Here is a 26656-nt window from a genome sequence, read left to right on the forward strand (position 1 = left end):
ACTACAGACGTCCTGAGATTTATGAGAAGGGGGAGAGTTGGCTGTTTTAACAAGTACAAACTGGTAAAACAAACCTACTAAAAACACAAGATTATGATTAGATTTGCATTTTATATCAGGTAAATATTACATCTAGAAATAGCATATTTTCCACTTTCAGCCAGCAGGTGGTACAAATAATCTTCCTAAAGGCTTCAAACTGTTTCTTCCATGATAAAGATCAGAGGAGCGCTCAGCCACGTGTTTTCTGAGGTGTAGATCAAGCTGAGCTTCTTCCCAGTGTGAGATCTCCAATGTACGGAAAAATAGGATCCATATGAGTGCGTATGATCATCCATATGAATGATCCATATTATATAATAATTTCCCGCACTCAGGACACTAACACACTTCAAGGGTGGTGTGTGGGTTCTCTGATGTTTGAGAAGATAGGACTTCTGTGGAAAACTTTTCCCACACTCAGGGCAGCAATACGGCTTCTCCCCCGAATGAGATTACTGATGTGTGACAAGTTCCGAATTTTGTGGATAAAAAATTCCCAAGTGTAGCATATCTCATGTCCAGTAACATTGGACTTTGATGAAGGACACGTCCTTCACTAAGAAGCTATGCATCTACTCCCCTCATGATTAAGCACTGTTAAGTGTGAAACGCGTCAACTTGTTTGTCCCATTTTCTGCCGTGACTTGTATTTTTACAATAAAGGCTATATTCCGGAGTGCAGCCATGTGTAGCATTTCTCATGTCCAGTAAAATTGGACTTTGATGAAGGACACGTCCTTCACTAAGAAGCTATGCATCTACTCCCCTCATGATTAAGCACTGTTAGGTGTGAAACGCGTCAACTTGTTTGTCCCATTTTCTGCCCTGACTTGTATTTTTGGGATTTTTACAATAAAGGCTATATTCCGCAGTGCAGCCATGTGTAGCATATCTCATGTCCAGTAAAATTGGACTTTGATGAAGGACACGTCCTTCACTAAGAAGCTATGCATCTACTCCCCTCATGATTAAGCACTGTTAAGTGTGAAACGCGTCAACGTGTTCGTCCCATTTTCTGCAGTGACTTGTATTTTTGGGATTTTTACAATAAAGGCTATATTCCGGAGTGCAGCCATGTGTAGCATTTCTCATGTCCAGTAAAATTGGACTTTGATGAAAGACACGTCCATCACTAAGAAGCTATGCATCTACTCCCCTCATGATTAAGCACTGTTAAGTGTGAAACGCGTCAACTTGTTCGTCCCATTTTCTGCCGTGACTTGTATTTTTTTTGATTTTTACAATAAAGGCTATATTCTGGACTGCAGCCATGTGTAGCATATCTCATGTCCAGTAAAATTGGACTTTGATGAAAGACACGTCCTTCACTAAGAAGCTATGCATCTACTCCCCTCATGATTAAGCACTGTTATTTTCTGCTGTGACTTGTATTTTTTGGATTTTTACAATAAAGGCTATATTCCGGAGTGCAGCCATGTGTAGCATTGGACTTTGATGAAGGACACGTCCTTCACTAAGAAGCTATCCATCTACTCCCCTCATGATTAAGCACTGTTAAGTGTGAAACGCGTCAACTTGTTTGTCCCATTTTCTGCTGTGACTTTTTTAACATAACATTTTTAACCCCCAAGGCAGGAATATGGCTTCTCCTCCGTGTGAATTCTCCGGAGGTATTTTGAAGATGGGCGTCGTGTGAAAAACTTTTCCCGCACTCAGGGCAGGAATATGCCTTCTCACACCGTGTGAGTTTTTGGACGTTGTCGTTTTTTTTTCCCCCCCTCTAAATATTTTCCACACTCGGAACAGGAACGTGGCTGCTCACCCTCGTGAGACCTCAAAAGTTTGTAAGGACGGGACTCGAGAGAAAAACATATCCCGCACTCAGGGCAAGAACGGCGCTATTCCCCGGCGTGAGGTCTTTGATGTGCAACAAGGTCTGATTTCCGGGGAAGACATTTCCCGCACTTGGGCAGGAATGTGCCTTCTCACTCGTGTGAATTCTCTGATGTTTTATAAGGTCGGATTTTTCCGTAAAACAATTTCCACACTGGTAACAGGAATATGGCCTCTCGCCTGGGTGAGACTTCTGGTGTGAAATAAGATGGGCCTTCTGTGTGAAACTTCTCCCGCATTCAAGGCAGGAGAACGGCTTCTCCCCCGTGTGAGTTCTTTGATGTTTCGCACGGTTTGATTTTATTGAAAAACATTTTCCACACTGAGGACAGGGGTACGGCTTCTCCCCCGTGTGAGATCTCAGATGTAAATTGAAGTCGTATCTTCGCGGGAAACCCTTCCCGCACTCGGAGCAGAAATGCTTCTTCTCGTTCGTCTGCAATCTCTGATGTTCAGAAAGAAAGGACATAGGTGACAAACATTTTTCTTCTTCCTCCAAGGGATCTCCTGCGATGTCCTCATCTTCCGTTCTACAACCTGGAGATAAAGTGAGAAGATCCTTTGAGGGTTTCTCCATGGCGTGTCCTGGAAAAATATAAAAACATCATCAATAGATATGAGAGGGTTAGTTCACTTCCATCAAGATCCCATCTGGATCAGGTAGATATGAGTGAGGAGATGTTCTCTGTGGAGGTCCCAACCAGCCGGGACTTTTCCCCCCACTTCAGTCCTTTGGTCCTCCTCCCAGATCACTTCTACATTTACACAGCCTTGTCAGAAGAGCAGGAACCAATGGGGGCTGGGAGGTCCATGCTCTTTTACACAACCACAAGCCTAGGCACTGGGTCATGTGACCTCTGATAGACAAGAAGGTCAAAGTTCAGACTTGAAGGCCCTTTAGCATAGGCCTAGGCTTCTGATTTTAAGCAGCACTGGAGGTAGCTTGCAACAGTAATTTCTCCTGGAAAGATAAGTATTTTAGTGTTACTCCTTATCCCAATGAGATGTTTAATAAAGTAACATAAACATAAGTCGGCTGGAAGAAGAGGGATCAACCTAAGAAAGTCTCAATCTGTGTTATCATATCTGTGCTACTGTAACTAGGAGTGACCCACAACCTAATACTGCCAGCTGAACCACAAATAGGGTATCAGTACAGGGAGGGGACCATCATCAACCTATTATTGGCTGATATCACTCAGCTCCCGCCCTACTCTGGACCAATCAGTGAGCAGTAACAGAGCAGAGATAAGAGAAGAATATATGATGGGTCACCTGTGCTGATCTCTGTAGGAGTGTCCTCCTCTATGAATGTCCTCGTCATTCCAGCCTCCTCCGTATATTGCTGATCATCCCTCACATACGTCTCTTCTACTTCACCCTCAACTTTCATCTTTATCAGATCTTCACCCTAAACCAACAGAATGGCAGAAAATAACATCTGTAACATAGAAGTATTTATGATGTGAGATCACATAGAAAATATCATCTTGTAGAGTCCACACATCATCTCCACATGTCAGAGTGTTCAATCACTTTATGTTCCCGACCCTCAACTCCACCTACCTGATGATGGTGGGGGATGGTGAGACCTTCCTGTGTGGAATACAGAGGACGGGGACATCTCTCTGGTGGGTTCCTGATATTAGGTGGCTCCATTTTGATATCCTTGTAGAGATCCTTGTGTCCTTCAGAAAGCTCTGTCATCACTCCATATTCCTCATCCTCCTCTTTATACTCTTCTTTAACAATAATATTATCATCCCCGAGGTTTCCACTCTAAAGATATAGAAATACATTTATTGTAACAATCATGCTCATGTATAAAATATGCAGATCAGTGATTGTTCCTCATCTACCTGATGATGGTGGGGGATGGTGTGACCTTCCTGTGTGGAATCCCGGGAATACAGAGGACGGGGACATCTCTCTGGTGGGTTTCTGTAGCTGGATGACTCCACCATGGTGTCCTGGTACAGATCTTTGTGTTCTTCTGGAACCTCTGATTCCTCCATCCCCCCATCCTCATCACCCTCCTCTTTTATCTTTTCTTTAACTTCAGATTTAGACTCTCTCAGGTTTCCACTCTGAATATATAATAAAAATGACATCAATGGTAACAATGCAGATAATGTACAGATCCTAATGATACTATCAGTGATTGTTCCTCATCTACCTGATCCGATTTAGCATAATTGTGATCTTCCTGTGTAGAATCCCCGGAATACAGAGGAGGGGGACATCTCTCTGGTGGGTTTCTGTCATTAGTTGGCTCCATCATGCAGACAATGTGTCCTTCAGAAAGCTTCTCCATCACCCCATCCTCATCCTCCTCCTCTTTTATCTCTTCTTTAACCTCAACTTTAGGATCTCTCAGGTTTCCACTCTGAATATATAATAAAAATGACATCAATGGTAACAATGCAGATAATGTACAGATCCTAATGATACTATCAGTGATTGTTCCTCATCTACCTGATGATGGTGGGGGATGGTGTGACCTTCCTGTGTGGAATCCCGGGAATACAGAGGACGGGGACATCTCTCTGGTGGGTTCCCATTACTGGATCCATCTGTAGGAAACACACACACTGACTGAATACATTGTTTCTATGTGTTTATCAGATGATGGGGGATGGGTGGAGCCTCCGTACTGCTCTCTCCTTTACAATAAAGTCTCCTCTTACCCGGTGATGTGAGGGGCGGCTGATTGTCCATCATGACGTCCTTGTAGAGATCCTTGTGTCCTTCTAAATACTCCCACTCCTCCATGGAGAAATAGACAGTGACATCCTGACACCTTATAGGAACCTGACACACACAATGATACAGTCACCATCCAGACACATCCCTTGTCTGTTACTGGATAATGTCCCAGAATTCCCAGAATCCTCCTCACCTCTCCTGTCAGCAGCTCCATCATCTTCTTGGTGACTTCTAGAATCTTCTCCATGTTGTGTCTCTCGGGTTTTAGGGAGTCACATGGAGGCACTGTGATGGTCATATGATCACCGGACTTCACAGGAGGAAATCTCTGTATTGGGGAACCAATAGGAACATCATGTTAGAATCCCAGAATCCTCCTCACCTCTCCGGTCAGGTCTGTGTTTTATTAATAGAGATAAGAGTGATGTCATGTGACCTCCCAGAATCCTCCTCTCCTCTCCGGTCCAGTCTGTGTTTTATTAATAGAGATAAGAGTGATGTCATGTGACCTCCCAGAATCCTCCTCACCTCTCCGGTCAGCAGGTAGATGATCTCCAGGGTGAGGTTTAGTATCTTCTCAGTCATGTGACTCCGGTCCTCCTCCATCCTCAGTGATCATGCAAAGTATAAAGGTTTCCCTGTAGACCAATAATTATATATTTTTTTTAAACAAGGCACTTAACTAAGACATCTACAAACAGAGCTCCTGATAGGTTGCAGGTGAACCTGTATTTCCCCATCCAACCCTTTTCTTCCGAGATTGACTACGACTCCTCCCTGTAATATATTCCCGTTACCACTCTTTCCACAAAAGTGTCTCTCCCTAAACTCTAATTTCTGGACCCATCTTCTCCTCCCCCTAAAATACGCCCCTTCTTAACAAACGACACCTCAATGCAACTAACTCACTCCCAGCTTATCTCTAGTCTTGACTACTGTAACTTCCTTCCGTTGGCCGACCTCTACAGAGACTATCCCCCCCTTCAGTCTATCCTGAATGCTACCAGACTCATCCACATTATCAATTGCTCAGTGTCCTCCACCCCTCTCTACCAATCCCTCCACTGGCCTCCATTCAGTGTCCTCCTCCCCTCTCTGCCAATCCCTCCACTGACCTCCATTCAGTGTCCTCCTCCCCTCTCTGCCAATCCCTCCACTGACCTCCATTCAGTGTCCTCCTCCCCTCTCTGCCAATCCCTCCACTGACCTCCATTCAGTGTCCTCCTCCCCTCTCTGCCAATCCCTCCACTGACCTCCATTCAGTGTCCTCCACCCATCTCTACCAATCCCTCCACTGACCTCCATTCAGTGTCCTCCACCCATCTCTACCAATCCCTCCACTGGCCTCCATTCAGTGTCCTCCTCCCCTCTCTGCCAATCCCTCCACTGACCTCCATTCAGTGTCCTCCACCCATCTCTACCAATCCCTCCACTGACCTCCATTCAGTGTCCTCCACCCATCTCTACCAATCCCTCCACTGACCTCCATTCAGTGTCCTCCACCCATCTCTACCAATCCCTCCACTGGCCTCCATTCAGTGTCCTCCACCCCTCTCTACCAATCCCTCCACTGGCCTCCATTCAGTGTCCTCCACCCCTCTCTACCAATCCCTCCACTGGCCTCCATTCAGTGTCCTCCTCCCCTCTCTGCCAATCCCTCCACTGACCTCCATTCAGTGTCCTCCACCCATCTCTACCAATCCCTCCACTGGCCTCCATTCAGTGTCCTCCACCCCTCTCTACCAATCCCTCCACTGGACTCCATTCAGTGTCCTCCACCCCTCTCTACCAATCCCTCCACTGGTCTCCATTCAGTGTCCTCCTCCCCTTTCTGCCAATCCCTCCACTGACCTCCATTCAGTGTCCTCCACCCCTCTCTGCCAATCCCTCCACTGGTCTCCATTCAGTGTCCTCCACCCCTCTCTACCAATCCCTCCACTGGCCTCCATTCAGTGCCCTCCACCCCTCTCTATCAATCCCTCCACTGGCCTCCATTCAGTGTCCTCCACCCCTCTCTGCCAATCCCTCCACTGGTCTCCATTCAGTGTCCTCCACCCCTCTCTGCCAATCCCTCCACTGGCCTCCATTCAGTGTCCTCCTCCCCTCTCTGCCAATCCCTCCACTGACCTCCATTCAGTGTCCTCCACCCCTCTCTACCAATCCCTCCACTGGTCTCCATTCAGTGTCCTCCTCCCCTCTCTGCCAATCCCTCCACTGACCTCCATTCAGTGTCCTCCACCCCTCTCTGCCAATCCCTCCACTGGTCTCCATTCAGTGTCCTCCACCCCTCTCTACCAATCCCTCCACTGGCCTCCATTCAGTGCCCTCCACCCCTCTCTACCAATCCCTCCACTGGTCTCCATTCAGTGTCCTCCACCCCTCTCTGCCAATCCCTCCACTGGTCCCCATTCAGTGTCCTCCACCCCTCTCTGCCAATCCCTCCACTGGTCCCCATTCAGTGTCCTCCACCCCTCTCTGCCAATCCCTCCACTGGCCTCCATTCAGTGTCCTCCACCCCTCTCTATCAATCCCTCCACTGGCCTCCATTCAGTGTCCTCCACCCCTCTCTGCCAATCCCTCCACTGACCTCCATTCAGTGTCCTCCACCCCTCTCTATCAATCCCTCCACTGGCCTCCATTCAGTGTCCTCCACCCCTCTCTACCAATCCCTCCACTGGTCTCCATTCAGTGTCCTCCACCTCTCTCTACCAATCCCTCCCCTGACCTCCATTCAGTGTCCTTCACCCCTCTCTGCCAATCCTTAATTATTAACAACATAGAAAGCCTTTCATAGTTCTGCCCTAAACAACTTCACCAACTTTGCCTCAATACATCACTCAAACTGTCCTCTCTGCTCCTCCCGTGACCTGCACTCTATCTCCCTCATCGCCTCGTCCCATGGTCACCTTCAGGACTTCTCCAGAACCTCTCTCATACTCTGCAACTCCCAACCCAAATGTGTAAATATAAAATAATATCTTACTACCTCCTCTTCTGCCAGCTCTAGAAATGTCTCCTCTCTACTTCCTCCCGCCTCACCTGGAACTTCTTGATTATACCCGACATCACTTCCTGTCTTCCATAGAGACTTCCTGTCTGGGTAGAAGAGAGATCACCACCTTGTGGAGCTCAGAGGAGCTGCAGCCCCGAGAAACATCTCACAGTGTGAACACGGCTTTGTGCATTTTTATGTACACTATATTACGAAAAGTATTGGGGCGCCTACCTTAACTGATACATGAACTTGAATGGCATCCCAGTCTTAGTCCGGAGGGTTCAATATTGATTTGGCCCTCCCTTTGCAGCTATAACAGCTTCAACACTTCTGGGAGGGCCGTCCACAAGGTTTAGGAGGGTGTCTTTGGGAATGTTTGACCATTCTTCCTGAAGCACATTTGTGAGGTCAGGCACTGATGTTGGACAAGAAGGACTGGATCACAGTCCCCGCTCTAATTCATCCCAAAGGTGTTCTATCAGGTTAAGGTCAGGTCTCTGTGCAGGCCAATCGAAGTTACTCCACCCCAAACTGGCTCATTTATGTATTTTTGGACCTTGCTTTGTCCACTGGTGCGCAGTCATGTTGGAACAGGAAGGGGCCGTCCCCAAACTGTTCCCACAAAGTTGGGAGCATGAAATTGTCCAAAATGTCTTGGTATGCTGATGTCTTAAGAGCTGCCTTCAGTGGAACTAAGGGGCCAAACCCAACCCCTTAAAAAGAACCCCCACACCATAATTCCCCCCTCCACCAAATTATTTGGACCACTGCACAAAGCAAGGTCCATAAAGACATGGATGAGAGAGTTTGGGGTGGAGGAACTTGACTTACCTGCACAGGGTCCTGACCTCAACCCGATACAATGCCTTTGGGATGAATCTGGGCTTCACATCCAACATCAGTACCTGACCTCACAAATGCGCTTCTGGAAGAATGGTCAAACATCCCCATAGACACCCTCCTAAACCTTGTGGACGGCCTTCCCAGAAGAGGTGATGCTGTTATAACTGTAAAGGGTGGGCCACCTCAATATTGAACCCTACGGACTATGACTGGGATGCCATTAAAGTTCATGTGCGTGTAAAAGCAGTCGTCCTAATACTTTTGGTAATATAGTGCTTTTATCGTACACCGATCAGCTAGAACATAAAGAACACTAATAGGTAAAGTGAATAACATTAATAATCTTGGTACAATGTCCTCCACCCCTCTCTGCCAATCCCTCCACTGGCCTCCATTCAGTGTCCTCCACCCCTCTCTGCCAATCCCTCCACTGGTCTCCATTCAGTGTCCTCCACCCCTCTCTGCCAATCCCTCCACTGGCCTCCATTCAGTGTCCTCCACCCCTCTCTGCCAATCCCTCCACTGGTCTCCATTCAGTGTCCTCCACCCCTCTCTGCCAATCCCTCCACTGGCCTCCATTCAGTGTCCTCCACCCCTCTCTGCCAATCCCTCCACTGGTCTCCATTCAGTGTCCTCCACCCCTCTCTGCCGATCCCTCCACTGGCCTCCATTCAGTGTCCTCCACCCCTCTCTACCAATCCCTCCACTGACCTCCATTCAGTGTCCTCCACCCCTCTCTACCAATCCCTCCACTTCCCTCCATTCAGTGTCCTCCACCCCTCTCTACCAATCCCTCCACTGGCCTCCATTCAGTGTCCTCCACCCCTCTCTGCCAATCCCTCCACTGGTCTCCATTCAGTGTCCTCCACCCCTCTCTGCCGATCCCTCCACTGGCCTCCATTCAGTGTCCTCCACCCCTCTCTACCAATCCCTCCACTGACCTCCATTCAGTGTCCTCCACCCCTCTCTACCAATCCCTCCACTTCCCTCCATTCAGTGTCCTCCACCCCTCTCTACCAATCCCTCCACTGGCTTCCATTCAGTGTCCTCCACCCCTCTCTACCAATCCCTCCACTGACCTCCATTCAGTGTCCTCCACCCCTCTCTACCAATCCCTCCACTTCCCTCCATTCAGTGTCCTCCGCCCCTCTCTGCCAATCCCTCCACTGGCCTCCATTCAGTGTCCTCCGCCCCTCTCTGCCAATCCCTCCACTTCCCTCCATTCAGTGTCCTCCACCCCTCTCTACCAATCCCTCCACTTCCCTCCATTCAGTGTCCTCCACCCCTCTCTACCAATCCCTCCACTTCCCTCCATTCAGTGTCCTCCACCCCTCTCTACCAATCCCTCCACTGGCTTCCATTCAGTGTCCTCCACCCCTCTCTACCAATCCCTCCACTGACCTCCATTCAGTGTCCTCCACCCCTCTCTACCAATCCCTCCACTTCCCTCCATTCAGTGTCCTCCACCCCTCTCTACCAATCCCTCCACTGGCTTCCATTCAGTGTCCTCCACCCCTCTCTACCAATCCCTCCACTTCCCTCCATTCAGTGTCCTCCACCCCTCTCTACCAATCCCTCCACTTCCCTCCATTCAGTGTCCTCCACCCCTCTCTACCAATCCCTCCACTGGCTTCCATTCAGTGTCCTCCACCCCTCTCTACCAATCCCTCCACTTCCCTCCATTCAGTGTCCTCCACCCCTCTCTACCAATCCCTCCACTGGCTTCCATTCAGTGTCCTCCACCCCTCTCTACCAATCCCTCCACTGACCTCCATTCAGTGTCCTCCACCCCTCTCTACCAATCCCTCCACTTCCCTCCATTCAGTGTCCTCCGCCCCTCTCTGCCAATCCCTCCACTGGTCTCCATTCAGTGTCCTCCACCCCTCTCTGCCAATCCCTCCACTGGATTCCATTTAGTGTCCTCCACCCCTCTCTACCAATCCCTCCACTGGTCTCCATTCAGTGTCCTCCACCCCTCTCTGCCAATCCCTCCACTGACCTCCATTCAGTGTCCTCCACCCCTCTCTGCCAATCCCTCCACTGGATTCCATTTAGTGTCCTCCACCCCTCTCTACCAATCCCTCCACTGGTCTCCATTCAGTGTCCTCCACCCCTCTCTACCAATCCCTCCACTGGCTTCCATTCAGTGTCCTCCACCACTCTCTACCAATCCCTCCACTGGTCTCCATTCAGTGTCCTCCACCCCTCTCTACCAATCCCTCCACTTCCCTCCATTCAGTGTCCTCCACCCCTCTCTACCAATCCCTCCACTGGTCTCCATTCAGTGTCCTCCACCCCTCTCTGCCAATCCCTCCACTAGTCTCCATTCAGTGTCCTCCACCCCTCTCTGACAATCCCTCCACTGGCCTCCATTCAGTGTCCTCCACTCCTCTCTACCAATCCCTCCACTGGCCTCCATTCAGTGTCCTCCACCCCTCTCTACCAATCCCTCCACTGGCCTCCATTCAGTGTCCTCCACCCCTCTCTACCAATCCCTCCACTGGTCTCCATTCAGTGTCCTCCACCCCTCTCTGCCAATCCCTCCACTGGGTTCCATTCAGTGTCCTCCGCCCCTCTCTACCAATCCCTCCACTGGCCTCCATTCAGTGTCCTCCACCCCTCTCTGACAATCCTTCCATTGGCCTCCATTCAGTGTCCTCCACCCCTCTCTGACAATCCTTCCATTGGCCTCCATTCAGTGTCCTCCACCCCTCTCTGACAATCCTTCCATTGGCCTCCATTCAGTGTCCTCCACCCCTCTCTACCAATCCCTCCACTGGTCTCCATTCAGTGTCCTCCACCCCTCTCTACCAATCCCAAAAAAATGTAATTAAATAATTAAAAATATTAACAACAACATACAAAGCCTTTCATAGTTCTTCCCTAAACTACATCACCAACTTCATCTCAATACATCAGCCAAAGTGTCCTCTCCGCTCCTCCCGTGACCTGCGCTCTCTCTCCCTCATCCCATGCTCATCTCCAGGACTTCTCCAGAGCCTCTCTCATGCTCTGGAACTCCCAATCTAAGTCCGTGTAAATCGAAAATACGATCTCATTACCTCCTCTTCTGCCAGCAATAGAAATGTCTCCTCTCTACTTCCTCCCGACTCACCCGGAACTTCTTATTTATACCTGACATCACTTCCTGCCTTCCATAGAGACTTCTTGTCTGAATAGAAATGAGATCGCCACCTCCTGGAGCTCAGAGGAACTGCAGTTCCAAGAAAGGTCTCGTAGTGTGAACACGGCTTCAACACTGATCAACTATAACATAAAGATCACTTTTAGGTGAAGTGAATAACATTGATTATCTTGGCACAAGGGCATCTGCAAGTGGGTGGGATATATTAGGCAGCAACTGAACATGTCCCTGAAACTGATGTGTTGAAAGCAGAAAAAATAGACAAGCGTCAAGTATTTAAGCGACTTTGACAAGGGCCAAACTGTAACGGCTAGAGGACCGGGTCAGGGCAACTCCAAAACTGCTGCTATGGTGGGATTTTCCTGGTCTGCACTGGTCAGGGATTGACTAAAAGTCATGGAAACCAGGGGGAACTGGCAACAGCGTCATGGGCAGCCGGAGTTCAGTCATAAAATTGGGATACAAAGGCTGGCCTGTGTTGTCCGATCCTATGGAAGGGCTACTGGAGCTCAAACTGCCAAAAAAAGCAAATGCTGGTCTTTAGCCATAGACCGGTCAGGGTACCCATGCTGACCCGTCTCCACAGCCAAAAGTGCCTACAATGGGCACATGAGCATCAGAACTGGACCACGAATGAAAGAAGGTGGCCTCCTCTGATGAATCACGTCTTCTTTTACTGTACATCATGTGGATGACCTGGTACGTGTCCACAGACTGGCCCCCACATCCGCAGACTGGCCCCCAACATCCACAGACTGGCCCCCGACATCCACAGATTGGCAGACTGGCCCCCGACATCCACAGACTGGCCCCCACCATCCACAGACTGGCCCCCACATCCACAGACTGGCCCCCACATCCACAGACTGGCCCCCGACATCCACAGACTGGCCCCCACATCCACAGACTGGCCCCCGACATCCACAGACTGGCCCCCAAAATCCACAGACTGGCCCCGACATCCACAGACTGGCCCCCGACATCCACACACTGGCCCCCACATCCACAGACTGGCCCCGGACATACCACTGGCCCCCACATTCACAGACTGGCCCCCGACATCCACAGACTGGCCCCCGACATCCACACACTGGCCCCCACATTCACAGACTGGCCCCCGACATCCACATACCACTGGCCCCCGACATCCGACTGGCCCCCGCCCCGACATCCACAGTGACAGACTGGCCCCCGACATGCCGCCGTTGCCGCGCGGAGACATTTAACTGTGGCGCCCGACATCCATCTGGAAGCTACATGTGGACTTCTTGGCCTCCAGGTTTAACACAAACCTGGGCAGGTTTGTCTTCAGATCTTATTAAGCCTTTCTTCCCCTAAAACTCCTTCCTCGTTTCCTCTGCCGTATCGATTTGGTGGGAACTTTAGTGGTCCTGATAACTTTCAACCAGCCCATGCGGACGTGGTACTCTAACCTGATCAAACTCTTAGCAGACATCTCATGAGCTCTTTCAGATTGTCCACATCTTCTGTCTCAAGGTCAATTTTGCCACCTTACGTCACAGTTTCTGGTTTGCCCATTGAAGCCCAAGTTGTGAAAGAAAGAGGCATCTCTGAATTAGGGATTTCTGCCATGCTAAAACGAGATAGCCTAGACCAGTGATGGCGAACCTTGGCACCCCAGATGTTTTGGAACTACATTTCCCATGATGCTCATGCACTCTGCAGTGTAGTTGAGCATCATGGGTAATGTAGTTCCAAAACATCTGGGGTGCCAAGGTTCGCCATCACTGGCCTAGACCCACCATCACATATGAAAGGCATACTTGGCTTGGTTTGAAGGAAGGAAGTTTTGCCCAAGGAAATTGTTTGTGAGATGAATTCTGGCCTTCATCTGTCATGAACGCTCTGTAATTGGGGACCATGGCTTCTTGGTAAATATTTTTTTTTCACATGGACAACTGGAACCCAAGGAGAGGTGTCCACACCCAAAGGTATTCCAGACCCTGTGTCACAGGCAGTGGAAGCTACATGTGGACCTCTTGGCCTCCAGGTTATAACACAAACCTGGTCAGGTTTGTCTTCAGGTCTTATTAACCACTTCAATACAGGGCACTTAAACCCCTTCCTGCCCAGACCAATTTTGAGCTTTCAGCGCTGTCGCACTTTGAATGACAATTGCGCGGTCGTGCTACACTGTACCCAAATGAAATTTTTATCATTTTTTTCCCACAAATAGAGCTTTCTTTTGGTGGTATTTGATCACCTTCAGTTTCAAAACTTTGTAAATAAGTAAGTTTTCTCCTTCACTGATGGGCATTGATGGGCACTGATAAGGCGGCACTGATGGGCACCAATGATGTGGCACCAATGAAGTGGCACTGATGAGGTGGCATTGATGGACACTGATATGTGGCACTGATAGGCGGCACTGATGGACGACACGGATGGGCGACACGGATGGACACTGATAGGTGGTACAAATTGGCACTGATAGCTGGCACGGATTGGCATGGATGGGCGGCACAGATTGGCATGGATGGGCGGCACAGATGGGCATGGATAGGCGGCACAGATGGGCATGGGTGGGCACTGATAGGCAGCACAGGTGGGCACTCATAGGCGGCACAGGTGGGCACTCATAGGCGGCATTGGTGTTATACTGTACTAATGGATGCCAATCAGTGCCAAACAATAATGCATGCCAATCAGTGATGCCCATTGTGGGCACTGATTGGCATCCATTATGGGCACTGATTGGCATCCATTGGGCTGACTGGCATCCCTGGTGGTCTAGGGAGGATTACCTTTTCCCTGGTGGTCTGGTGGCGTCCCTGGTGGTCCAGTGTGGGCATCCTCGGGGGGCTGTGCTGATAATCGATCAGCACAGACCCCCCCTGTCAGAGGAGCAGCCGATCGGCTCTCCTCTACTCGCGTCTGACAGACGCGAGTGAGGAAAAGCCGATCACCGGCTCTTCCCATTTACACTGTGATCAGCCGTGATTGGACACAGCTGATCACGTGGTAAAGAGTCTCCGTCGGAGACTCTTTACCGAGATCGTAGTTGCCGGGTGTCAGACTGACACTCCGCAACAACGATCGCCGCGATGCGCGCCCCCGGGGGCGCGCAGCGGCTCATAATCCTGATCACGTCATATGACGTCCGATCAGGATTATGAAACCACTTTGCCACCGTCAATTCCCTATAGGGCGGGCGGCAAGTGGTTAAGCCTTTCTTCCCCCAAAACTCATTGGCTCTGCAGTATCGAGATGGAGGGAACTCCGGTGATCCTGGTAACTTTGAACGGGCCCATGCGGATGTGGTAATCGGACCTGATCAAACTCCTGGCAGACACTCCATGAGCTCCTACAGATCGTCTGCATCTTCTGCCTGAAGGACCCATTTGCCACCCTCCTTCACAGTTGCTGGCTCTTAGCCCCTGTACACACGGGTCGGACATTTCGAAAACCGAATCCGTCGGATTCTGTCCATCGGATCTTGTCCGAAAACTGTTGAATACACACGGTCGGACCAAGTTGTCGGAAAATCCGATCTTTCAGAACGCGTGATGACGTGATTTTGTTACGACGGGACTACATTCAGGCTAGTAGCCAATAGCTTTGATGTAGGAATTTGATCTGAGCATGCGCGGCACTTGGTCCGATCGGAATTCTCTACACATGATCGGAGTATGTCCTATCGGACCAGTTGGTCGGAAAATATTTCCAACATGTTGTAGAATTTGGTCCAACAGATATTCCGATGGAAACAGTCCGATGCATACCACACACAGTCGGATTATCCGACAACACGGTCCGATAGGACACATTCCGACGGGTTCTCCGACCGTGTGTACAAGGGCTAAGGGTATGGCTATTGAAGCCCAAGTTGTGAGAGATAGAGGTATCTCTGAATCAGAGATTTCAAGAGATGCCAAGAAGTCAAGGTTTCTGCAACGTCTACCATCATTTATGAAAGGCATTCTTTGCTTGGAGTGAGGCAAAGGAAGTTTTATCCACAGAAATTGTTCGTAGGACCAATCCTGGCCTTTTTTAGAAATGGGTCTGGGCAGGGATGTACTGGCCATTGGGACTACAGGGAGTTTCCCGGTGGGCTGATGGCTCAGTGGGCCGGTTTCAGTGACAAAGTAATGGCTGCGCGGCAAAAATTAAAGTGGGCTGGTCTGGATGAAGTCCAGGGCCAAATTTTTGTCCCAGTCCAGCCCTGGGTCTGGGCCAGCCTTCAACTCTTAGCACCCTTAAGGGTCAGCTTTCTATGTATGTGATAAGATTCCAGAGACCACTGGCTTCCCGTTCTTTGAACAAGACTTTTGTTTAGGATGTTTTCTATGTGACACCCTCTGTAAATCCACAGGATTTCAATTTGGTTCCCTTGGTACTTTAACCACTTAAGCCCCCCGGACCATTTGGCTGGCCAAAGACTGGAGCACTTATTTTGCGATTCGGCGCTGCGTCGCTTTAACTGACGATCGCGCGGTCGTGCGACGCGGCTCCCAAACAAATTTGACGTCTTTTTTTCCCCACAAATAGAGCTTTCTTTTGGTGGTATTTGATCACCCCTGCGGGTTTTTATTTTTTGCGCTATAAAGAGGCGTTTTGAAAAAAACTCATTATTTTTTACTTTTTGCTATAATAAATATCCCCCAAAAATATATAAAAAAAAATGTTTTCCTCAGTTTAGGCCGATACGTATTCTTCTACACACAATTACAATAAGCCTTTATTGATCGGTTGGTGCAAAAGTTCTAGCGTCTACAAAATAGGCGATAGTTTATGGCATTTTTATCAATATATATATATTTTTTAATAGTACTGGCGGCGATCAGCGATTTTTATCGTGACTGCGACATTATGGCGGACAGATCGGACACCTTTGGCGCTATTTTGGGACCATTCACATTTATACAGCGATCAGTGCGATTAAAAATGCGTTGATTACTTTGTAAATGTGACTGGCAGTGAAGGGGTTAACCAGGAGGGGGCGCTGCAGGGGTTAAGTGCGTCCTAGGGATGTGTTCTAACTGTAGAGGGGGATGGGCTACGTGTGTCACTACAATGAGCACCGCTCCCGATGACAGAGAGCTGTGATCAGTGTCCTGTCACTAGGAAGAATGGGGAAATGCTTGGACGTCAGCCTTAGACGAAACACGTAGGGCGGGGCTATGACCCAGTGATGTCATCACGCATGACGGATTTGCAGATTAGAACTGTCGGACCGTACACCGATAAGCTCGTTTGGAATGCATTTAAATGGGAGCGGTTTTAATCAATTTAAGGCAAGCGTTTTGTCGATTTACACTATCGTGGGTGTTTCTTTTCTGGTTGCTGCCATTGGGAGTTGAAGATTTAACACTGGAAGTGCCTGGGAGGAGTTGCGCTTGAGGGTTCATAATTTATGCCTATCATGACTGCTCTTTAATTGGGGGGTCATGATGTTCTGGTGAGCGTTTTTTTTCACACTGGCACCAGGATCACCTTTTGACGAGGAGAGATGGGTCTTTGGAGGACCTTTTTGCTTGACTACTACCATGTTCTCTCCCTCATTTCCGGCAGTTGGTTTACTTTTACACTTTAGCTTTTCAGGCACTGGTTTCAGTGGAGGCCCGTGCACTGTGGGCACACGGGTGCCATCCCCCTCATCGATGCGCCCGGCCCCTTTCAGGACGCCGGACCCATGGATTCCTATGGTGGGGGCGGGAGGTGATGGAACTTTTTGAAGCACCTAATAGGCTTCAAAATAGGGCGGGCTCGGGGTGCAGACAGTGTGCCCTGATCCCACCTAATTGTGTGAGGATAGCGAATTAATTTTCGCTATTTTCACACTAACCTTCCATCCCCGCCAATCAGAAGGCGGGGCGTCAGACCTGTTTCCTGATTGGCCAAAGCGCCAGGCCACCCTATTGGATGCCTGGCGCTTAGGAAGAGGAGCGGAGGTCGCCGCCGCTCTGGTGCACAGAGAGGAGCTGCTGTAAGTGCCAGCCAGGGGATCTGTCAGAGCCGCACTTAGGGGGGTGTTGGGGGTGCTGCCAAAGCTGCTAGCCCCACGAGTGGGGGTGGGGGGGGGCATTGGGTACAGTGGCTGCATTTGATGGGCACAAGTGGCTACATATGATGTGCACAAGTGGCTGCATTTGATGGGCACAATTGGGGCTGCATATGATGGGCACAAGTGGCTGCATTTGATGGGCACAAGTGGCTGCTTATAATGGGCACAGTGGCTGCATATGATGGGCACACATGGCTGCATATAATGGGCACAGTGGCTGTATATGATGGGCACACATGGTTGTATATGATGGGAACAGTGGAAGCCTATGATGGGCACAATGGCTGCAATTGATGGGCACAATGGCTGCAATTTATGGGCACAGTGGCTGCATTTGATGGGAACAGTGGCTGCCTATGATGGACACAGTGGCTGTGTTTGATGGGCACAATGGCTGCAATTTATGGACACAGTGGCTGCATTTGATGGGAACAGTGGCTGCCTATGATGGGCACAGTGGCTGTGTTTGATGGGCACAATGGCTGCAATTTATGGGCACAGTGGCTGCCTATGGTGGGCACAGCGGCTGCGTTTGATGGGTACAATGGCTGCAATTTATGGGCACAGTGGCTGCATTTGATGGGCACAATGAGGCTGCAGTTGATGGGGGGGGTTCAGTATTTTTCAATTTGTTTGCGCCCCCTCCAAAAATTTTGAGCACCAGCCGCCACTGACTGGTTTCCTTATCTGATGCACCCTGGATTAACACTAACTTTTCCTCACTAACAATATGTTTTCTTGGCATCACATGCCCACAGATTTACCATAGCCGGATGCTGCGCTCGTCCCTTGGGGGGAGGCGGGGTTTACCCGTTGGGTTGCCCGTGTGTGGCAGACACCATCTCAGCCCCCGAACAGATGTTGCCCCGTTTGGGGATACTCGTGGTCCGCAGTAGCATATTACCAGCACATGGATGCCCTGTGAGTATCATATGGGGCACTATACCCTCTCTTTGGCACTTCCAACATTTATCACTGTATTAGTGTAGTTGGTCATTTCTAACGTGTCATTGCAGCGATAGGCTGACACGCTTTTTCCTGATGAGTGACATAAAGGCACGAAACGCGTTGAGACAACAGATGTCGTGTTTTGACCACGTGTATCCATACCCCATCTATCTACTGTGGTTTTTCCCATGTGTTTCTAATACATTATATCTTAACATGGATTTATATATGTTGGGTCCCAATATTTATCATGTGTTATGAACCGTGTATTTTATTGCCAATAAAGTTTTTTTATATATAGTATATATTTTCCTTCATTTAAAGTTCCGCTCCCTATTTTCTCTCTTAATAAGGAAGATGTCTGTTGCCCCCACAGCATCCTTGTTTAACCCTCCTCTGCTCCTCCCTCTCGGCACTGAAGTGGCATTAGCTGACTGATGGAGATAAATTGAGGGAGAAGAGAAACATTGGAATACTAGTCAGTACCAGTGTGCAAAAGTGTATTTGCTTTGGGAAGAACGAATCACCTCTAAAGTTGGGTGTCCTCCGCATGGATGTTGTTGCATTATGTAAAGCTATAATGCTGCGTACACGTGATCGGACTTTCGAACGGACCAGAATCCGTCAGACAATGCGATCGTGTGTGGGCTCCAGTGGAATTTTTTTTTCCCCAAAAGTCAGACGGACCTAGAAATAAAACATGTTTCAATTCTATCCGACGGACTCAAGTCTGACAGACTAAAAATCGGGAAAACCGTTGGTCTGTGTGCTGGTCCGACCGGACCAAATACGACGCAAGGTCAGCTATTGGCTATTGAACTTCCTTGTTTAGTCCCGTTTACATCATCACGTTCAAAAGGAACGGACTTTCGAATGGGCTTAGTCCGGTCCTGTGTGGCCAAGTCCGCTCGTTCAGGAAGTCCGTCAGGAAGACCGTCGGACCTAATCTGACGAAACGTCCAGTCGCGCGACGCAAGGGCAGCTATTGGCTATTGAACTTCCTTGTTTAGTCCCGTTTACGTCATCACGTTCAAAACGAACGGTCTTTGGAACAGGCTTTGTCCGGTCGTGTGTTGCCAAGTCCGTTCGTTCAGGAAGTCCGTCGGGAAGACTGTCAGACCTAATCTGACGAAACGTCCGGTCGCGCGACACAAGGGCAGCTATTGGCTATTGAACTTCCTTGTTTAGTCCCGTTTACGTCATCACGTTCAAAACGAACAGTCTTTGGAACAGGCTTTGTCCAGTCGTGTGTTGCCAAGTCCGCTCGTTCAGGAAGTCCGTCGGGAAGACCGTCGGACCTAATCTGACGAAACGTCCAGTCGCGTGTACGCGGCATTAGAGTATTTTTTTTTTACATGTTGGCCCTTGTACACACGGTCGGACATCCCGACAACAAAATCCGTTGGATTTTGTCCGATGGATTTTGTCCGAAACTGGTGTTGCGTACACAAGGCTGACAGTTACAAGGATGACTCCCACAGGTTGAGGCATGATGGGACTTGTAGTTTGGCAACAACTGGAGGGCCGCCAGTTTGAGACCCCTGCTCTAAGCCCTTATACACACGGTCGGACATTCCGACAACAAAATCCGTCGGAGACTGTCCATAATTTTAAAGGGTGTCCTGAGATTGTTTATAATTTTAAAGGGTGCCCCGAACTTAAAAAAAAGGTTTGCGAAACACTGTATTACGTATCTACCTGGAGCACTTAGATTCACTGCTCCGATCGCTTCCGAAGTAGGATATAGCATCCTGGATCACTAACTTACGAATGACTGTTAAGGGTCCCCCTCTTAGTGGTTTACACAATCCCCTTCCCTGCAACACTATAGTGTACATTGCCTGTGCAGAGAACAAAGCTGTAGGAGGGCTCCACCCACTACAGCCTACCTGCTGAAAACGACAGGACTGGGCTATAAACTTTTTAGATACAAGGCCTGCAGCAAAAGAAGGACTCTACCATGGGGCAAAACTAAAAGTCCATTATAAGGGTTAGAGACAAAGACTGCCAAGATCGAGAACCTGTTTTCCTATGATCATGTAATTCTGGGAGTCCTGTTCATTAAGGAAATCGTGGACCAGCTATAACAGAAGTTAAGTGGCTTTTAGAGCCTCCCTACTGCATATTACTCTTAATGCTCTTCTGTTAGGAAAGCATAGATAGCTATTGAATGTCTGTATATATATATATATATATATATATATATATATATATATATATATATATATATATATATATATATATAGTACTCTGTATGCCTTGTATTGTTTTTTTCTGTGAATCTAAATAGTTTGTATGCGCAGCAATCGCATTCAGTAAAAGCATGTTACTATCGTAACAGATTTAGTTCCTTGGGTTTACTGCAAGAATTAGAGAGCCGAAAAAAGAAAAAGCAACAATCTCTTCAGGTTCCCGGGCTTTTCCTTTTTATAGGCTCCCATCCCTTTTTCTGACTCACGTTGGATTTGTAGTTCTCTTCCAGCTTATCTGAATGTAGAAGTCCTGCCTGCAGCATACAAGTTCCAACATTCTTAGCACGGCTGTACTAGTTCCTGTGCCAACTAAACTGCAGAGCACTACCATCCTGTGGCCATTTTATTATCTGCAATCAGTAACAATGCAGTGTGTTAAATTTGTATGCACAGCAATCTCGTTCAGTAAAAGCATATTAATATAGTAACGGTTTATTTCCTTGAGTTGCAAGAATTAGAGAGCCTAAAAAAGAAAAAAGAAAAATATCTTGTGGTTGGAAGTGGTGAAGGGGGTGTGGTTGGAGGTGGTACTGGTGATGTGGTTGGAGGAGATGATGGTAATGTGGTTGGAGGTGGTGATGGCGATGTGGTTTGAGGTGGTGATAGTGATGTGTTTGGAGGTAGTGATGTGGTTGGAGGTGGGGATGAGGTTGGAGGTGGTGATGTGGTTGTAGGTGGTGAAGGGGGTGCGGTTTGAGGTGGTGATGGTGATGTGGGTGGAGGTGGTGATGAGGTGGTGCTGGTGATGTGGTGGGAGGTGGTGATGGTGATTATGATGTGGTTGGAGGTAGTGATGTGGATGTAGGCTGTGATGTGGATGGAGATGGTGATGAAGATGTGGTTGGAGGGGGTGATAGTGATGTGTTTAGAGGTAGTGATGTGGTTGGAGGTGGGGATGTGGTTGGAGGTGGTGAAGGGGGTGTGGTTGGAGGTGGTGATGTGGTGGGAGATGGTGATGATATGGTTGTAGGGGGTGATGGTGATGTGGTTGGAGGTGGTGATGTGGTGATGGAGCGGAGGAGGAATTACGGGTGGAATGATAGACGGGTCTATGAACTGATGGACTTATCATTGGAGTCTACTACAGTTTTATGAGGGGGGGGGGGGGGGGGGAGAGATACGGCTGTTCCAAAAAGTACAAGCTTGCAAAACAAAACTACCAAGACACAAGATTAAGATTATATTTGCATTTTATATCAGCTACATATAAAATTTTACATCTGGAAATGTCATATTTCTACTTTCAACCAGGTGGGGCTCTCCAAGCAAATGAGGCTGCCAGTGCAGGATGATGACTACTACACAGAAAGTGTCTTGTAATGTAGTCTCCCTCACCGTGAGGTCTTCTTATGAAGCTTCTGCTGAAGATCAGACTACACCGCTAGAGGGACCCAACCTCTCTCCTAGAGGGACGCAACCAGCAGTGACACCCCCTCCTTCTCTCTCCTAGAGGGACTCAACCAGCAGTGACACCCCCTCCTTCTCTCTCCTAGAGGGACCCAACCGGCAGTGACACCCCCTCCTTCTCTCTCCTAGAGGGACCCAACCGGCAGTAATACCCCCTCCTTCTCTCTCCTAGAGGGACCCAACCGGCAGTGACACCCCCTCCTTCTCTCTCCTAGAGGGACCCGACCGGCAGTGACACCCCCTCCTTCTCTCTCCTAGAGGGACCCAACCGGCAGTGACACCCCCTCCTTCTCTCTCCTAGAGGGACCCAACCGGCAGTAATACCCCCTCCTTCTCTCTCCTAGAGGGACCCAACCAGCAGTGACACCCCCTCCTTCTCTCTCCTAGAGGGACCCGACCGGCAGTGACACCCCCTCCTTCTCTTTCCTAGAGGGACCCAACCGGCCGTGACACCCCCTCCTCCTCTCTCCTAGAGGGACCCAACCAGCCTTGACAGCCCCTCCTTCTCTCTCCTAGAGGGACCCAACCAGCAGTGACACCCCCTCCTTCTCTCTCCTAGAGGGACCCAACCAGCAGTGACACCCCCTCCTTCTCTCTCCTAGAGGGACCCAACCAGCAGTGACACCCCCTCCTTCTCTCTCCTAGAGGGACCCAACCAGCAGTGACACCCCCTCCTTCTCTCTCCTAGAGGGACCCAACCAGCAGTGACACCCCCTCCTTCTCTCTCCTAGAGGGACCCAACCAGCAGTGACACCCCCTCCTTCTCTCTCCTAGAGGGACCCAACCAGCAGTGACACCCCCTCCTTCTCTCTCCTAGAGGAACCCAACCAGCAGTGACACCCCCTCCTTCTCTCTCCTAGAGGGACCCAACCAGCAGTGACACCCCCTCCTTCTCTCTCCTAGAGGAACCCAACCAGCAGTGACACCCCCTCCTTCTCTCTCCTAGAGGGACCCAACCAGCAGTGACACCCCCTCCTTCTCTCTCCTAGAGGGACTCAACCAGCAGTGACACCCCCTCCTTCTCTCTCCTAGAGGGACCCAACCGGCAGTGACACCCCCTCCTTCTCTCTCCTAGAGGGACCCAACCGGCAGTGACACCTCCTCCTTCTCTCTCCTAGAGGGACCCAACCAGCAGTGACACCCCCTCCTTCTCTCTCCTAGAGGGACCCAACCGGCAGTGACACCCCCTCCTTCTCTCTCCTAGAGGGACCCAACCAGCAGTGACACCCCCTCCTTCTCTCTCCTAGAGGGACCCAACCGGCAGTGACACCCCCTCCTTCTCTCTCCTAGAGGGACCCAACCAGCAGTGACACCCCCTCCTTCTCTCTCCTAGAGGGACCCAACCGGCAGTGACACCCCCTCCTTCTCTCTCCTAGAGGGACCCAACCAGCAGTGACACCCCCTCCTTCTCTCTCCTAGAGGGACCCAACCAGCAGTGACACCCCCTCCTTCTCTCTCCTAGGGGGACCCAACCAGCAGTGACATCCCCTCCTTCTCTCTCGTAGAGGGACCCAACCAGCAGTGACACCCCCTCCTTCTCTCTCCTAGAGGGACCCAACCGGCAGTGACACCCCCTCCTTCTCTCTCCTAGAGGGACCCAACCAGCAGTTTGTTGACAAGTCTTTGTGGATAAACATTTCCCACACTCAGAGTAGGAATACAGCTTCTCACCCATGTGTAGAATATCTGATGTTCAGTAAGATTGGACTTTCTTGAAGGACATGTTCTACACTATGAAGCTACACTAGGCATCTACTCACCTGTGTGAGACCTACAGTGTTTGTTAAAATCGTACTTGAGTGAAAAACATTTCCCGCATTCGGGGCAGGAATACGGCTTCTCCCCCGTGTGAGATCTTTGATGTTTAACAAGGTCCGATTTCTGTAAAAAACATTTTCCGCACTCAGGACAGGGATACGGCTTTTCACCCGTGTGAATTCTCCGATGTATTTTAAGATGGGAATTCTGTGAAAAACATTTCCCGCACTCGGGGCAGGAATAGGCCTTCTCGCCCGTGTGAGTCGTTCGATGTTGTAAAAGGCCGGCTTTTTGTGAAAAACATTTTCCGCACTCGGGACAGGAATACGGCTTTTCACCCGTGTGGGTCCTCTGATGCGTATTGAGATGGTGCTTTTGTAAAAAACGTTTCCCGCACTCGGCGCAGGAATACGCCTTCTCACCCGTATGAGTTCTTTTGTGTTTCACAAAGCCTGATTTCAATCTAAAACACTTTCCACACTCAGGACAGCAATACGGCTTTTCACCCGTGTGGGTCCTCTGATGTGTCTTAAGATGGTGCTTTTGTGAAAAACATTTCCCGCACTCAGGGCAGGAATACGCCTTCTCTCCTGTGTGGGATCTCTGGTGTTTAACAAGCTGTGATTTCTGTAAAAAACATTTTCCGCACTCGGTACAGGAATACGGCTTCTCCCCTGTGTGAGATCTTTGATGTTTACCAAGGTATGATTTCTGTGAAAAACATTTCCCGCACTCTGGGCAGGAATATGCCTTCTCAGGCATGTGAATACTTTGATGTTTATTAAGGTCTGATTTTTCTGTAAAACATTTTCCGCACTCAGGACAGGAATAAGGCTTTTCACCCGTGTGAGACTTCTGATGCGAAATAAGGTGGGCCTTCTGTGAAAAACATTTCCCGCACTCAGGGCAGGAAAATGGCTTCTCGCCCGAGTGAGTTCTCTGGTGTTTTCCAAGGTTTGATTTGATCGAAAAACGTTTTCCACACTCGGGACAGGGGTACGGCTTCTCGCCTGTGTGAGATCGCTGATGTAAAACAAAGTCATATCTTCGCGGAAAACTCTTCCCGCACTGGGGGCAGGCGTATATCTTCTCACCCGTGTTCAAGCTGGGATGTTCAGAAAGACAGGAACTTAGTGAAAAACATTTCCCGCATTCCCGATGTACAGTAAGACTTAGTTCAGAGCAAAAACTTTCCCCACATATAGGACAGAAAAACATATTTTCCCCATAAATCCCGGCCCCATCCCCCACAGTACGAGGTTGCTCAGAGTCGGAGGGATCCCATGGTCTATCCACACTGTGAAGTCCACCATCCATAGTGGAGATCATTGTCTTTTCTCCTCCACAATCTCCTGTGATGTCCTCATCTTCCATTCTACAACCTGGAGATAAAGTGAGACGATCCTTTGAGGGTTTCTCCATGGCGTGTCCTGGAAAAATATAAAAACATCATCAATAGATATGAGAGGGTTAGTTCACTTCCATCAAGATCCCATCTGGATCAGGTAGATATGAGTGAGGAGATGTTCTCTGTGGAGGTCCCAACCAGCCGGGACTTTTCCCCCCTCTTCAGTCAAAGGTTCTTTGGTCCTCCTCACAGATCACTTCTACATTTACACAGCCTTGTCAGAAGAGCAGGAACCAATGGGGGCTGGGAGGTCCATGCTCTTTACACAACCACAAGCCTAGGCACTGGGTCATGTGATCTCTGATAGACAAGAGGGGTCAAAGGCTCAATCTGTGTTATCATATCTGTGCTACTGTAACTAGGAGTGACCCACAACCTAATACTGCCAGCTGAACCACAAATAGGGTATCAGTACAGGGAGGAGACCGTCATCAACCTATTATTGGCTGATATCACTCAGCTCCCGCCCTACTCTGGACCAATCAGTGAGCAGTAACAGAGCAGAGATAAGAGAAGAATATATGATGGGTCACCTGTGCTGATCTCTGTAGGAGTGTCCTCCTCTATGAATGTCCTCGTCATTCCAGCCTCCTCCGTATATTGCTGATCATCCCTCACATACGTCTCTTCTACTTCACCCTCAACTTTCATGTCCATCAGATCTTCACCCTAAACCAACAGAATGGCAGAAAATAACATCTGTAACATAGAAGTATTTATGATGTGAGATCACATAGAAAATATCATCTTGTAGAGTCCACACATCATCTCCACATGTCAGAGTGTTCAATCACTTTATGTTCCCGACCCTCAACTCCACCTACCTGATGATGGTGGGGGATGGTGTGACCTTCCTGTGTGGAATACAGAGGACGGGGACATCGCTGTGGTGGGTTCCTGTAGCTGGATGACTCCACCATGGTGTCCTGGTACAGATCTTTGTGTCCTTCTGGAAACTCCTCCATTACCCCATCCTCATCATCCTCCTCTTTTATCTCTTCTTTAATAACAAGTTTCAAATCTCTCAGGTTTCCTCTCTGAATATATAATAAAAATGACACCAATGATAACAATGCAGATAATGTACAGATCCTAATGATACTATCAGTGATTGTTCCTCATCTACCTGATCAGGATTTACAATGTTGTGATCTTCTTGGGTGGAATCCCAGAAATGAAAAGGACGGGGACATCTCTCTGGTGGGTTCTGTCATTAGGTGGTCTCCATCATGCAGACAAAGTGTCCTTCAGGAAGCTTCTTTATCGCCCCATC

At 49.2% G+C, this 26656-nt stretch overlaps 3 protein-coding genes across 4 annotated transcripts in view; all 3 read right to left on the bottom strand.

The window, feature by feature from the left end:
- The window catches only part of LOC143955464 (uncharacterized), a 209211-nt gene that overhangs the window by 94815 nt on the left and 87740 nt on the right, over positions 1-26656 (bottom strand). The window lies entirely within an intron of this gene.
- LOC143956123 (uncharacterized) lies at positions 92-26584 on the bottom strand. Its single transcript, XM_077466256.1, has 5 exons — positions 26510-26584; positions 26208-26420; positions 25917-26052; positions 24013-25405; positions 92-2279 (listed from the first exon to the last, which is right to left on the bottom strand). The coding sequence occupies exons 2-5, from the start codon at positions 26346-26348 to the stop codon at positions 1838-1840; spliced, it is 2112 nt and encodes a 703-aa protein (XP_077322382.1). The 5' UTR covers positions 26349-26420; positions 26510-26584; the 3' UTR covers positions 92-1837.
- LOC143956017 (uncharacterized) lies at positions 4377-7843 on the bottom strand. Of its 2 annotated transcripts, XM_077466149.1 has the most exons (3): positions 7589-7843; positions 5131-5240; positions 4377-4930 (listed from the first exon to the last, which is right to left on the bottom strand). In XM_077466149.1, the coding sequence occupies exons 2-3, from the start codon at positions 5206-5208 to the stop codon at positions 4580-4582; spliced, it is 429 nt and encodes a 142-aa protein (XP_077322275.1). In that variant the 5' UTR covers positions 5209-5240; positions 7589-7843; the 3' UTR covers positions 4377-4579. The 2 variants fall into 2 exon arrangements, with proteins under 2 accessions (XP_077322275.1, XP_077322276.1); XM_077466150.1 differs by lacking the exon at positions 7589-7843 and having other exon boundaries at positions 5131-5698.

This window comes from Lithobates pipiens, unplaced genomic scaffold (genome assembly GCF_037356315.1).
Source record: "Lithobates pipiens isolate NorthernLeopardFrog02 unplaced genomic scaffold, aLitPip1_a1.2 Scaffold_35, whole genome shotgun sequence".
In the NCBI taxonomy this organism is placed as follows: Eukaryota; Metazoa; Chordata; class Amphibia; order Anura; family Ranidae; genus Lithobates; species Lithobates pipiens.

Coding starts and splice junctions, on each gene's coding strand:
- LOC143956017 (XM_077466149.1), bottom strand. CDS start 5,208: ATGGAGGAGGACCGGAGTCACATGACTGAGAAGATACTAAACCTCACC. Junction 4,931..5,130: donor TCTACCTGCTGACCGGAGAG/GTGAGGAGGATT, acceptor TCCCCAATACAG/AGATTTCCTCCTGTGAAGTC.
- LOC143956123 (XM_077466256.1), bottom strand. CDS start 26,348: ATGGAGGAGTTTCCAGAAGGACACAAAGATCTGTACCAGGACACCATG. Junction 26,053..26,207: donor CCATCCCCCACCATCATCAG/GTAGGTGGAGTT, acceptor CTGTTGGTTTAG/GGTGAAGATCTGATGGACAT. Junction 25,406..25,916: donor TCCTACAGAGATCAGCACAG/GTGACCCATCAT, acceptor ATATTTTTCCAG/GACACGCCATGGAGAAACCC.